We start from the raw sequence: 15,347 nt of genomic DNA on the forward strand, positions 1-15,347 counted from the left end.
TTGTATCTAGAAAATGCATCCATGAAGGTCAGTAGTTCATGATCGAAGGTTGCATCTACCGATTGATGAATCGGAGGGAGAAAAAAGCTTTCTGTAAGGCAAAATTTATTGAGGTCGGTGTAATCAATATACATTCTCCACCTATCATTGCTCTTCTTGATTAGGACTACATCAATGAGTCATTTCAGATAATGTACTTCACAGATGAAGTCGGCATGTAAGAGTTTGCTAACTTCATCCACGATCGTTGATTGTTGGTCGAGAGCGAATCTTCAAGGTTTCTGTCGGACAATTCTACATTTGGTATTGAAGTTGAGCCAATGTTGAGTTGTGCCTCAATTAATCCCAAGCATATCACTTGGCCACCATACTAACACATTTGAATTGAAGCGCAAGAAGTTAACTAGCTCTTCCTTCCTTTTTGGGTCAATGCCAACCTTAACAGTTCGATCCGATCTTTTAGGGTTGAATAGGACTTCTTTCAATGGTTTTCTAACATCCAAATGTAGATTCGAGCAAAGGTTCTCATAGATCCAATTGTTAAACCAATAACACTACTTTCGTTAGCAAAGTTATTGTTGTCAAGTAATATCGCCTTGACTCTTTAGGGTTGCTTCTGATTTTTCCTAAACTAGCACTGATTAAAAATTTTAGTGTCATGAAGTAGGTCGATACCACTACTCATATGCGGTTGAGGGTAAGTCTTCTAATGATGATAATATAAGTAGATGGGATGTCTACTACCAAAATTTTGGCCTTTACTATCTTAGAGTAATCGTCGGACTCGAAAGTTACGTAAAGCTCTAACGTTCTTATAGAGACGATGGAATCTCTTGTGAACCCTATGAGTGTGGATGAGATAGGCTACATATTTTTGGCTATTAGGTTGATTTTTTAGAAAGCATCATAATATAATATGACTCAAGAACTACCTGTGTAGATGAGAATTTTCTTTGCTAGAGCATTCATAATTTTGAGGAGACTACTAGTATATCATAATGCTCAAGATCCAGATACTCCATTTCTTCCACCCTAAGATGATTGATTGGTCACCATTGGAATGGAACATCTTTGATTGTGGTTCCTTTATATACGATTTTTGAGAAAATAAATTATTACCTCCTACCGTCGAGCCTCCAACAATTATATTTACTTTTTATTCAATTGGACCTCTCGGTTTTGATGAGCTTTCCCGAGGGAGGAACCTATTAAGGTGTCCTCTTCGCATCTCTTTGCACTAGGTATTCAACTTGACCTTTTAAGGCATAATAGTTCTATGTGTCATGCCCATAGTCTTGATGAAAACGATAGTATCTAGTTATATCCCTCCTTGTCAGTGAAGCCCTTAAGGGACGGAGGTTTTATAAGAGTAATTTTTTTCGAATTTGTATAAAAACTTTTGTGTGAGAAGTATTGAGCAGTGTAAAGTCTCATTAGGAAGGGATCTATTCTCCCTTAAGCGTGCCATTCTATAGTCTCTCCATGGAACTTAGATGTTGAGCATTCTCTTCTTTTATTACCTTCTTAGGCTCACCCTTCCTCTTTCTAGCAAGTATTGATTTTGTGATAATATAGCAATTAGCTTCTTGTAAAAGCTCTAAAAAAAGCTATCGAAGGTTAGGTAATAACTTTGTAAAAGAATATTGAAGGTTGAAGGCTGCTGATGTAAACATTAATAAGGATGAAAGGGGCTAAGTCCGCTACTAGATTATCCTCATCGTTAAATCTCCTAGTTTAGCTTTCCAATGATATTTTCTCTTCCTAACAAATAGCCAAGAGGGAGGTGGTAGACTTTTTTGAGAGGTTATAACTGATAAGGCTAAGCTCAAACTCCTAAACTATCCCAAAGAGGAGATGTACTATGGGGAAGCTTCACAAACCATTCATGGGTTGCTTCCCTTAAAAGTAGTAGAAAAAGTTTGACATATTAGAGAATCAAATGTGTCATAGAGGATCACTTATGAGGTAAATGTAGTAGTATGCTCGAATGGGTTAGATTTTTCATCATACAATTCGAGCATAGAAAGCTGAAGCCTTAAGGAATTAGTTCATTACTTATGTCCCTTGTAAAAGGAGATCATAAGTACGAGTACAACTCTACATTTAGTTATTTGTCTTACTTAATTTCTTTATGAATATCCTCCAATTGTTGATCCATCTTATTAAGATGGTCTCAAACTCTGGTCAAGAGGTCGTTCAACTAAGTGACCAACTCATTCAGAAACTCTGACTCTATTGGAGGAATATGGTTTTGAGCTAAGGGTGGCTAAGGTTGTTGAATCTTAGATTTTGATGATGAAACCAATTGATAGTATTTATCTGATTTACGTTTTGAGTGACATAGGAAGCTTCGATAAGGGAGAGACAATTAAAATAGGAAGAATCATATTGGGTTGGAGTGGAACATGTCAGAAGATTGGACGTCGAGCCGAAGGATTGGTCGACGTATCGGTAGAAGACTTCAGGCTATGAGTTCAGGCCAAGAAGAACGAAAATTATGCTAAAAAAATTAGAGTTGCGGAGGTTAACTGACCGATTGGGTAATAGGCCGCAAGAGATGACGATGTGTCGAAGATTCGGACGAAGTGCCGATGAACCAATGACATACCGGATAATATTTGATTAGCTTTATAATAATTGTCTAGATAGAAGTAGGTTTTAGACATAATTGGGTTAGAATTGGGCAAATTTAATTAGGGGCAAGTTGGGCCAAGTCTGGGTTGTGTTGGGCCAAGTGAAAGGCCCAAACAATAACCCAATAGGTGGAATCATCGTGGCACAGTCTCCGAGTCTGTGTTAGGCGGTGGTACCACTAGACTAGGCGGTGGTACCGCCTAGTGGTAGGGTGTCAGGCAGTGGTACTGCCCAGTGTCAGTGCTAGAGGCGGTGGTATCGCCCAACACAAGCGATGGTACCGCCAGTACCCCGAAAACCGGGGATGGGATATTTTTAGGCTCCAAGTTTAAATCCACTTGAGCCTATAAATACCCCTCTCATCCTTGGTTAACAAACACAAGAATTGAGAGCAAAAAATATAGAAAAACGCTGTTGTATCTTGTGAGAACTTCTCTCAAGCTTTAATTGTTAGTATGGTTTAAGAGAGGAGTAAGTGGGGGTGTAAAGGTTCTCTCCTGAGCCCGCATAAGGAGAATAGAGTTGTAAGAAGATGGTTGGTCTTCGCCTATTGAAGGAAGACCATTAGTGGATGCCAGTAGCCTCGACGAAAGAGGAATCGGGAGTGGATGTAAGTCACGACGATCGAACCACTATAAACATCAGGTTTGCATTTGCTTCTTGTTATTTACCTTTATTGTAAACTGAATCCTTACTTACACTATACTACTCTACTCATTCAAGAAAAACAAAACAGTTTTCGTCGGAATCAGATTTTTATCGTACGAAGATTTTCAAACCGACGTAATTTTTCCGTTGCACTAATTCACCCCCTCTCTTAGTGCCGACTCGATCCTAATAGTTGGTATCAGAGCTACATCTTTCTCATTTGGTTTAACACCTAAGAGAAATGACTCTTTTTAGCTTTCAAGAGGGTTTTTCTATCGTTCGTCCTCCTATGTTCAACGGGACGGACTACACTTATTGAAAAACTTGGATGAGAGTTTTCTTGCTTTCCTTAAACCTTGATTTATAGAATATTGTTGAAAACGGATTTGAAAGGTCTTCTCTTCCAATGAACGATTGGAATGAGGTGGAGAAGAAGACTTTCTCTTTAAATGCCAAGTCTATGAATGTCTTGTTTTGCGCTTTAGATAAAAATGAATTCAATCGAGTTTCTATTTGCGAAACGACTTTTAATATTTGACACACTCTTGAATCCACACATGAAGGCACTAGTAGAGTAAAAGATTCTAAGATAAATCTTTTGATGCATGATTTTGAATTGTTTCGTATGAAATCAAGTAAAACCATTGGAGACATATACACCCATTTTACGGATGTCGTCAATGGTTTAAAAGCTCTTGGCAAATATTTTTCAAATTTTAAACTTATTAATAAAGTTTTATGATCACTTTCTAAAAATTGGGATTTGAAAATAATGACAATACAAGAATAAAAAAACTTGAACCATTTTTTACTCGAAGAACTTATTGGGTCTTTAATGACCTATGAAATGAGTTGTATAACACATGATGAACTTATGAACAACATTCAAAAGAACATGAAGGATTTGACAATTAGAACAAATGAAGACCACTCGAGCGGAAACTTAAGTGAAGATGATTTTGAACTCTTAATAATAAATCTTAAGAAAATTTTAAAACAAGAATCAAAGAATAAAAATAAACTTAAAAAGAAGACGTTGTCAAATAAAAAGAAGGTATTTAAAGTGACTTAGGACAAATCAAGTACTTCCGAAGACGAGGAGTAAACCAATGAAGACGAAGTGGCGAACTTCGCTTTGATGACTCTCGACGACGAGGTAACCAAAATCCCTTTACTTTATTTCGAAATTACATAATGATTTATATGAGTTATTTTTAAATTTAGAAATAAAAAGAATATTGGGATCATGCTAGTAATTTTGAAAATAATAATGATAATTACATGTTTTATAAAAATATAACAAAATGTTAGATATAAATCTAATGCTTGTACACCAAATAAGATTAATCTTATGTATATTCTTAAGAAGCAATAATGTATATTTTGATGATTTCCGTATAGCTTTTTGATTTTAATTAAAGATGCCTTATGTTCGATAAAACTATGCTTAATGATCTAATAATGCTTAATAAGTTTATATTTCAAAATTATACGTGATGATTCTTATGATTTATGGATTATCGATCTTTATCATAATGAAAGTTCTTTTTTGATTTTAAACGTTGATGCATATTTTATTTGGTATAAAAATTTGGGCATGCTTATATGAAATTAATCAAATAAATTGAAACAACTAAAAGGGAAAGCATTTTGAAAATTTCTCAATCTCTATCGATTTTTCAATAAGAAATTAATGAATCTATTTATGTTATGAATCTTGTGAACCATGAAAGTGATTTTGATGATTTAAATTTAATGGATTTTATCGAAATCATGATCTTGACTTCTCGAGATTTATAACTTAAAATCGTTTATGAATCAAGATCTCTTATGTGTTCTTGTATCATTCCTTCTTATGGTGAATTATTTAGATGAATCATTCATAATTGATCTTTCTTGATCTTCCATCTTTCATGTCATGATTTTCTTATGATTACCTTTGTATTTATGTGATACTTAGAGCATTGATATAAGAAGGGAAATGAATTGCATCATTATTTTATTATTCCCCTGTTTTTACTGATGACAAATGGAGAGAAAAGAATTGCTTTGCTAGTGCACATCTCAGAAGAGAAAGATTTGCTCGCTTGCACAATTCAAGAAGATACAAAAACATGCTAGCTTGCTCATCTCAAAAGAGAAGCAAAGATTTGCTAACTTACAAATTTCAAGAAGCAAAAGTTACTTTCTTGAACATCTCAAAAATTGCTAGCTTGCAAGCTTTAAAATGAAATAAAATTTGCTAACTTGAATGTTCTAAAATATTGTAAAACTTGCATATATTAAACATTTGATAGTTGTACTTCTCCTTTTTTTTAATGAGAAAGGGGGAGAAGTATGATGATGTTATGTATGATTTTATGATGATATGTTGCTTAGATTTTTGAATCTAAGAGTTCTATCAATATGGCATATTGATAGAAGGATTTAATGTTAACTTCGTCATAAATTAGTTGTCATCATAAAAAAGGGAGAGATTGTTGAATCTCGGATTTTAATGATGAAACCAGTTGATAGTGTTTATCTGATCTGTGTTTTGAGTGACACGGGAAGCTTCGATCAGGGAGAGATAATTAAAGCAGGAAGAATCAAGTTAGGCCAGAGTGGAACATATAAGAAGATTGGACGTCGAGCCAGAGGATCGGTCAACGTATTGGCAGAAGGCTTCGGGCCATGAGTTCGGGCATCGGGCCAAGAAGAGCGAAAATTACGCCAAGAAAATCGGAATTGCGGAGGTCAACTGGTCGATTGGGCAATAAGCCGCAAGAGAGGATGATGTGCCAAATATTTGGATGAATTATCGATGAACTAATGATATGTTGGACAATATTTGATTGGCTTCGTAATAATTATCTAGATCAAAGTAAGTTTTAGACGTAATTGGGTTGAAATTAGGCCAACTCAATTAGGGGTCAATTGGGCCTAAGTCTAGGCTGTGTTGGGCCAAGTGAAAGGCCCAAATAATGACTCATCAGGTGGAACTGTCATGACATAGTCTCTGAGACTATGTCAGACAGTGGTACCACCAGATTGGGCGATGGTACCGCCCAGTGTTAGGGCTATAGGCGGTGGTACCGCCAGTACCTCGAAAATCGAGGATGAGACATTTTTAGGCTCCAAGTTTGAATCCACTTGAGGCCTATAAATATCTCTCTCATCATTGGTTAACAAACACAATTGAGAACAAAAAAAGTAAAAAAAACGCAGTTGTAATCTTGTGAGAACTCCTCCAAAGCTCTAAGTGTTAGTGTGGTTTAAGAGAGGCGTAAGTGTGGGTATAAAGGTTCTTTCTTGAGTCAACATAAAGAGAATAGAGTTGTAAGAAGGTGGTTGGTCTTCGCCTATTGAAGGAAGACTGTTAGTAGATGTCGGTGGCCTCGACAGAAGAGGAATCGGGAGTGGATGTAGGTCATGACGACCGAACCACAATAAAGTTCTGGTTTACAGTTACTTATTGCTATTTACTTTTATTGTAAACCGAATCTTTACTTACATTATGTTACTCTACTCATTCAAGAAAAACAAAATGGTTTTTGTCGGAATCGAATTTTTATCATATGAAGATTTTCAAATCGACGTAATTTTTTCGCTGTACTAATTTACCCCCCTCTCGGTGCCAACTTGATCCTAACAAAGGTACCTCTTGCGATGCTTGAGCTTGAACCGAAAAAGATTTGTCCACTAGATTGGGAATAGAGACTAGTGGTGCAATTAGAGATGGGATCGATCGGATGAATGTAGGTAGGGTTTGATTAGCAAGTTGGGAAAGCTGTGGTAGATAAGAAGTGACTGTATGGACTATCCCAATTAAACCTATATTTGATGGAGCACGGTATCAAAAGTTTATATAAGAATTATCATGGTTGCAGGTGAGGTAAGAGGTGGTTAGTTAAGGGTCGGATTTTGAAAAATCCATTGTAAAAGATTCGGGCCAGTGATAAAAAATGAATTCAGACCGACAAATACCCTTGACATCCTCGGATTTTGGATTATTAGGATAAGGGGATTTGGTGGAGGGAGAATTCAGATATTTGGGCTCATACTATTCAATTTTATGGTGTTTGAATCTTCCATATTTAGCTAAGATGGACCTATAAATTTCCTTTAAGACATACTAGACTCTTCTTCTAGTGTCAAACTATTATAGTAAATTTTGATTATTTGAGTTAGAAGTTAAATTAGATCCAACTTGACCTCTCTCCAAGCTACTTCAAAGGTGGAACCCATCAAATCACATGTCCAAATCCTATAGAACTAAGTTGGGGCATTTTGATAATTTTTTTCCTATGTTTAAGTCAGTAATTTGATGGGACAAATCAGACAGGTCAACCTTAAGATGTCTTTTGGTATATTTGTGTGATCCCTTTTATAGTTGGCACTTAGGAGGGTACGTTACATAGTTTATTTAGCAAGTACTCGTACCCATCCCACTGATCTCGGGCTGTTATACTTAGTTGGAATTTATCATCGAGCTATTCTACATGTTTAGATTAGTCATATGTCAACCGATAGCTTAGATAAGTGATAAGGGGGCTCTTATTGGGTAGATGTCAATACTGATGGGGTGGAGTGCTGATGAGTCAGTAACAATAAGCTGCTAATAGGACAGTCACATTACTTTTACCATAATAAATTATCGAGTGATCAAATCTAATTTTAAATGATTAGATAGCAATAAACATTATTAGCGATGGATTTAAATTTATTAAAATATAAAATATATTTTAATATTGTTATTATCACAATAACAATAATGAAAGATATTAATATTAATTATAATTTAATGAAAAGTTAAAACATGGACATATGATGAATATTCAATATATGTGAGGCATATTAGCTAAACGTTTCTTTTTTTTTTTTTGAAAATGCATACGTACATAGAGAGAGAGAGAGAGAGAGAGAGAGAGAGAGAGAGAGAGAGAGATTTTACAAATTTCATTTTTATCATTTTATCTTTTTATAAATAATGTTAAAATTAAAAAAGAAATAAATACTTTAAAATATTCAAATTAAACAATTGGAGATCAATAAAATCCTGTTTTGTAATATTACGCAAAAGGACGATCAAATAACCTCAATCAATCCAAGAAAGAAAGAATCACGGCTTTCCGGCAACGACTCATGCTAATTTCCCACCATCACATCCGTCGGCATCCAAGAGATCAATCACACTTTTTATGCTTTTGGAGCATATTTGCTATCTAAAGGGACAACTCATGCTTTTACACTCCTCTCTCTCTCTCTCTCTCTCTCTCTCTCTCTCTCTCTCTCCTCCCTTTATTTTATTTCTTGAGACTGAAGTTGATTATAATAATTAATATAATTTACTAATTAAAAACGTTTTTACTATATATATATATGATATTTCTTAAATCAACTTGTTACATTATTTTGTGTTGTTTTTCTGTAGTTACATTTTATTAATTTATGCCAACCTTTCTATTTTGTAGTACTTATATTATTCTATATTATTAGTACAAAGTTCTATATGTTACATTGTTTACTGCTTTATGTTTTTTTAGAACATTTTGTTCTTTAATTTTATATATTTATAGTTATATTTTCTATGTGTTTCGTCGTTATTTAAATCATATTATTTGGTATTTCAACTTTCAGATATGATCTTTAATCGTTATCCTTGATTTGATGATCCTCATTATCTCGATCTTCTTATAGCAACAAAAACTTGATGTCCTTAATTTGGAGGAATTCTCATGCCTCAATTGATTATTAAGTTTGTCATTACCTACAAATAATTTCTTGCTGAGGGTAATCCAAACTAATGCTTCCTGTTCAGAAGAATAATGCAGTCATCAAATGCATTATAAGGAATGCCAAAAATACAAAAAGAAGTAGAGAATAATAGTTAGCAAGGAAGATCGAATGTCATTTTCCACCAAATGCTCCAATATATATATATACATATATATATATATACATATATATATATATATATATACATATACATATATACATATATATATATATATATACATATATATATATATATATATACATACATATATATAAACTTTCATATTTCCATTGTTTTATTTTATTTTTATGGTGGATTGTAAAGTGTTGAACTTAGTTGACAACATCATACATTTTCCACCTTTTTGAAAATAATCAATAAATAGCCATTAAAAGAAAAAGACTCCAAAGGCAAAAACCATATATGATGACATTAATAATTATTTTCAAACACTGTGTTTCTTAGTGCATGTAACATCAAAATGATTGATTAAAGATTTGGAAGAGCCTATCAGAAGAAATACAAAAGAGATCACCCCATCAACTCTTTTGCTACATTGTTTCTCCTATTAGAAATAATGCATGGAAAATGACTATAATAAATTCATTATTAATCCCATGTAAACAAGAAGAATAAGGGTTAATATTATAAGAGCATGGAATAATTTAATAAATACTTTCCTAAAACAAATAAAATTTTAGAAAAATATTTCTTCGCAAGTATTTACGATAATGGTGCCAATAATAATGTCATTTGATGCATGAGATATAAATTCAAGATTTAGTGAAAAATAGACTGTGGATGAACAAAATGGCATTATATTGTAAATCAATTTTCCATAGTCAAATGGCAGTATGCTCTGATTAGAACATCAGAAAATAAATATAAATATGTATGTAATCACCCAAAACTATAATATGTTCTCAAGAAAATCGATTACATACCTTGAAGTCATTATTCTTTGATTTTTGGATCTAAACAGTACACAAAAACTATTTTGATTATTTTCATGATATCCAACAATAAAAGTTTGTTTGTGGGAGACTTGTTGAAATTATGACCTCCAAGAAATGGCACTTTTGAAGCCATTTATAGTGAAATGAATGAGAAACAACTACAACCAGCAACAGGTTGCTAAAGAGTCTTTATGGTCATCACAAGTGGCATAAAATGAATTGAGAATATACCTCAGATTTGCTACATTTGCATATTCTTTAATATGAATGGACATCAGTACATGGAAAATTTATTATTTTTCTACGAGATTATTTTTTTTTCCTGATTCTGAAATCATATGTTGAACCCTTTAAAACTCTGAACTGTGACAGCAAGAACAGTTCAATAGTTTTAAGGATCATTATGATATCCTGTCTTATCAGTTGATGTTTCAAAGCCATCACCTCCGGAAGGACTGCTGATGAACAACAATTAAGATCCCAAAAGAACATTAAATGAATCGGTTGATGTTTCAAAGCTATCACCTCCGTAAGGACTGCTGATGAACAACAATTAAGATCCCAAACGAACAATAAATGAATGACATCTGAAGCCTCTGCATAGTGTATTAGATTCTTGACAGATCTCAGTGCTTCCTTTACTGTTCCCTGATTTAAAATCTTGTCAGATCTCACCTAATAGTATGTTTCTTGTCTGCATTGCAAATGGTACGCAGGATTCAGAATTATCTGAAGGTTCTAAATCCACTGTCCTTTCTTCTTTTTTGCTCACCTCTGTTTCACCTGGTTAGTAGCGAGACCAAGGTAAAGATCCAGTGGTCTCATGGACTACAATTAGATCTGCAATTTAAGATCTTGTGTCCTCCATCGTGCTTGTGGGGTGGGGTACCTTCCATCAAACATGAACTTGTCGTTTTGGTGCAGCGTCGGAGGAAACTGCATGGCCATGAGGAATAATGTGGCAGAGCTTCCCATGCCATTTGCTTGAAATCGAATCTGTGTTTGCTCATTGTAATCTTTGTTTACATTAGCAATGATAGGGATGAACTCATAAATCAGAGCTATTATATATATATAATGTTGTGGAATCACTCTTCGGTACAGTAATACTACAGATTTAAGCTTGTCAGTTCAAACCAAATTTGCTCGAACACCGCGACGATCACACCGTGGTACTCGTCGGAATTCAGAGACAGATAGCAGGCGAGCAGTTCTTCCAAATCTTTCGATGCCCGGATGTTGTTCTCCACTATCATCTCCACCATGGAGTCCCTGAAGTCCCTCTGAGGGTCCGACGACGATTTGACGACTGCAAAGCTGCCGGATAAGCCCTTGCCTTGCTGCATCGCCGCCGGCGCTGTCGACGTGCCGCTCCTCCGGTTGCAGCGAGGTCGAAGCTTCTTGCAGGCCAGCCGCGGGGAGTTTCCTCGCGTCCGGAGCCGGTGAAGCCCCGGCGATGACCTCTTTGCTGAAGCGTTGCGATGGCTCACCACCTTTCCGACCACAGTTTTGTCTTGGAATTTTGTCGGGTCAGATTCGTCCTTGCTGGGCTTTGTGGCGATCGGAGGGAGTTCCAACTCCGAGAGCTCGTCGGAGGCTCTGCGGCCCACGTCGATGGTGATGTCGCTGGCGGAGGAGGTGAACCTGCAGTCGAAGCGTGACCACGAGGCGACACGATCGAAGCTGAGCCGATCGATGGCGTTGGTGTTGCACGGATATCCGTGATCACGATCGACGTAGGGGTCTCGCAGGTGCGGCGGGCTCTCGGGAGCGGCCGCCCGCGCAGGGAACACAGAGATGGACTCGGTCTTCCACACCCTGCAGCTGCAGCCGGCAGAGACGGAGGAGGTGACCAGCTTGATGTTGTTGCTGGGATCCGCCACGGTCTCTCTTCTGCTCCTCCTATTGGATTTCCTTGGTGGCTCGATGGACTTCTCTGCTTGTGATCTGCTGGAGACATAGCATGAGGCTCTGCTGGGGAGGATCCTTGCCTGTGGAGGCGGCAACGGCGTGGGTGCAGGCTGGCTTCTCTTGGTGGACTGTGACATGCTGTGATCTCTTCTTCCTCTGAGGCTCATGAACTTGAGCTTGTAGAACCAAGCATACGGCAGCATGTCAGAGAGCTTGAACCTGTTCTTTCCCATCAGCTTGTGAAACCAGAATCAACCCGAGGAACAGAATAATGTCTCCCACAACAATGAAATGGAAGCCAAGGAAGGAGTCTAGTCTACTGAACTCAATATGACGTTCTAATTAGGAATACAAGAAAGCACCGGTGGAAATTAAGACTTCATCTTCCTCCCTCCTCCTGCCATTGCCTAATTCCGCAGTGACTACCAGAAAAAAAAAGCAACTACTACCTACAAGGATAGCATAAAAGCTAAGCTAAGCTACTGCTTACTTTGCTGCAAACGAAACGTGGAGACAGGATATGTAGAGGAAAGACGAGTAGTAAATGGCTCAGTGGTATGTGCGGAAGGGAGGAGGAGGAGGAGGGAGATAAATAGGGAAGACGAGAATTGTATGTGAGCTGATACTGGTGGGTTTATAGAAACAATGGGGGGAAGTAAAAGGTGAAGAGATGAAAGAGAAGAAGGGTGGCGGTTTGGATTCTTCTTGTCTTGATCATGAAGCAACACAATCATACTTGTTCTTGGATGGAGGAGGCCATCTGCAAAATTAGGTGATCAGTTCATGCAACATTGTTATTTATCGGATGGCACACAGACAAAGGCTCCTTCCCTTCCTAACCAGGCAAAGAGAACACTTTGTCTTTTGTTTCTGAGACTTGAAAAGAAGATGTGACAAAAGTTAATTTTGTTTGTTTTTTATTTTAGCAAAACTAAGGGATGATTTATTAACAACATCAGAATCTGCTTATAATATTTTCATTTCATATTTTAGCTTAAATGATTATAAAATATTCCTCTGGGTATATTTATAAATAATATTCAAATTGATAAGAGCCTCGATCATAGATTGGACTAATCTCGATACACTTACATGTTATATCTTTGTCGTATCAATCATTCAATGATTCAAGAATAATCACCCTGATTCATGAGTATGATTATAAGCGACGATCAAACTCTCGTCACAATACACAACCATCTACGACACAATTCTTTGCAAATGTATGACGTAAAAAAAAAATCTAAATAAAGAATCAATATTGCACAAATATTACAACTCACAATCCATGACAAAGATTTGAATTGGATAACAATAAATTTAGAAAATTAGTCAATATAAAGTTTAAGATATATAAATTTTTAACATAAGTTTAGAAATTCTATAGAAAATTTTCATATCTTCTCCATTGAAAGAATCCCAACTATCTATCACTGTTATAAACAAAATCAGAAATTAAAGTGTGTTTAAGCAAACAAAACAATGGCAAAATGTGGATATGATTTTGCGGAATTTGGATGAGACAAACAACTTTTAGTGCACCCTGATACAAAGATCATTCAATCCATGTAGCCAATATCAATTGAGTTGCTCATTCGCCATCAAACACCAGGATGGGGTCAGTTAACTATCAAGGAGGAAGGAAATCTACTGGTGCCAAAAGGGGTACAGTACTTGGATTCGATTCTATGATGATAGCATTAAGCATGTCATGATTATGTTGCTTTGGAATTAGGAAGATGACAGATGCAGTAGAGACCCACAGAGTATATTGGATTCCTTGGCTTCAGATTCCCATTCTGAGAGTAATCCAAGGTAACTTGATGCTGTTAATTCCAGAGTTCCACGAGGAGGCCAAAACCTTCACAGGCTCATTCATTCACTCTGATCTAGATATGGTTGGTATATCATGTTCATGCCCATTCTCTACTTCATTTAGTATTCTTAGCAAGCATACCCTGAGAATTTTGTTGGAAATCTGGAGGAGTTGTAACAATTTCCTCATCCAAAAGGCCTTGGATTTGCCAACCCAAGGATCTGATTTGACAACATGAACTGTATATAATGACTACAATTAAGGTGGTCAATTGCTATTTGGTTGGCAAAACTAGGGCCTTATTACCAAGTCTTGGATGAAAGCCAGAAGCTTCAAGGTCTAAATTATGGTACCAAGAAAGAAATCTTCTCCCTACTGAGAATGCTGAATCAAACTCGAAATATTTGGATGATCTGAATGCTGAAGAGAAGCTCAGCAAGTGACATCTTTAATTTCCCCAGAAAGCTTACAGCATTATATTTCTTAACCTAAGACCATCTTGAAGTGATTTCCGAGATACCATTATATCTGCAACTCAGCTTTTCTCTAAGACACTCTATGTTGAGGTTGCTTATGCTGCATAGACTGACTTTGAAAATGAACCTTGTTTTGTTCAGGGGAGATATAATCTTGTAAAATTCGTCCTCACAGCTATTCTTTGCATTTTATATCCCTTCATTGTCTGAATTTGGAGGCTTCAGAGGATAAGATCAAAATATCAGTTCACTGTACATGGAAGAAAGATATTGAAAGGGAGTTCGTGAGAAAAATCAAGATAAATTTGCAGGTGGATTCCAGTGGAATCTACAGAGAGATTAATATGCCTATGTGGATTGGGAGATCCTATGGAAATTAAGGGTTACCTTTTTGGAGAAACAATTGTGGCTGGAGAGAGATCAAAATGCTCTCTGATAGCAAACTCAGCACAATATTTTATTGCTAGGACTAATAGCATCTTCCTTTCTTCTTCTACCAATGACTTGTGATCATTGTGTTGTAATTTAGGATATCTGTGGTTCTGCAACTGTCTTTTGTAACTCCTTTCTTTCCATTTCTCTGTCAAATTGTCTCACTGCAATAGCAATTGATTTATTTGAAGTTTCTTCTCCTTGCTCTCCAACCAAATGATACCTAATAACATGACACTACTTGACTTTGTCAGATACATAATTTAAATCTGGCAATAATGCCATGCACAAGTTTATCCGAGAATATATTCCTATTGATCCATCAGAGAGACAAGAATACCTTAGAAAAGAATAGAGATTGTTTCAGTTTCTTCCACCCTTATAATGTGGTCAACTTACACTATCTTCCCATAATGATATGCAAAGTGCTTAACACTGCCTTTGCTGATTAGAATCTTCCCTCATGATTCTTGTAAAAAAAAACCTTTTTTATTTGATCTTTTCACTAAGCTCATACATTCGTTTTAATATCCTCATCCCAATCCTCATTGAATGATCAATCCAAGGAAAATAAAGATAATTTCTTTTTATAAACAAAAATGTATAATGCATCTATTGTGACTTTTAACTAACATTACCAAAATTGCATTTAATATTCTTTTTTTTTATACAAAATGTTTTCCTCCTGACTAAAAATTTAGAGATTGCCCAAAAAG

At 36.0% G+C, this 15,347-nt stretch overlaps 1 protein-coding gene across 1 annotated transcript; it reads right to left on the reverse strand.

Annotated features, from left to right (window-relative positions):
• Nucleotides 1-11,105: 11,105 nt before the first annotated feature.
• Nucleotides 11,106-12,483, reverse strand: LOC103989779 (transcription repressor OFP3-like). The gene has a single exon (XM_009408728.3). The coding sequence runs from the start codon at nt 12,138-12,140 to the stop codon at nt 11,106-11,108; it is 1,035 nt and encodes a 344-aa protein (XP_009407003.2). The 5' UTR covers nt 12,141-12,483.
• Between the last annotated feature and the right edge of the window lie 2,864 nt (nt 12,484-15,347).

The sequence above is a fragment of the Musa acuminata genome, chromosome BXJ1-6 (assembly GCF_036884655.1).
Source record: "Musa acuminata AAA Group cultivar baxijiao chromosome BXJ1-6, Cavendish_Baxijiao_AAA, whole genome shotgun sequence".
NCBI classification, from domain to species: domain Eukaryota; kingdom Viridiplantae; phylum Streptophyta; class Magnoliopsida; order Zingiberales; family Musaceae; genus Musa; species Musa acuminata.

Coding starts and splice junctions, on each gene's coding strand:
- LOC103989779 (XM_009408728.3), bottom strand. CDS start 12,140: ATGGGAAAGAACAGGTTCAAGCTCTCTGACATGCTGCCGTATGCTTGG.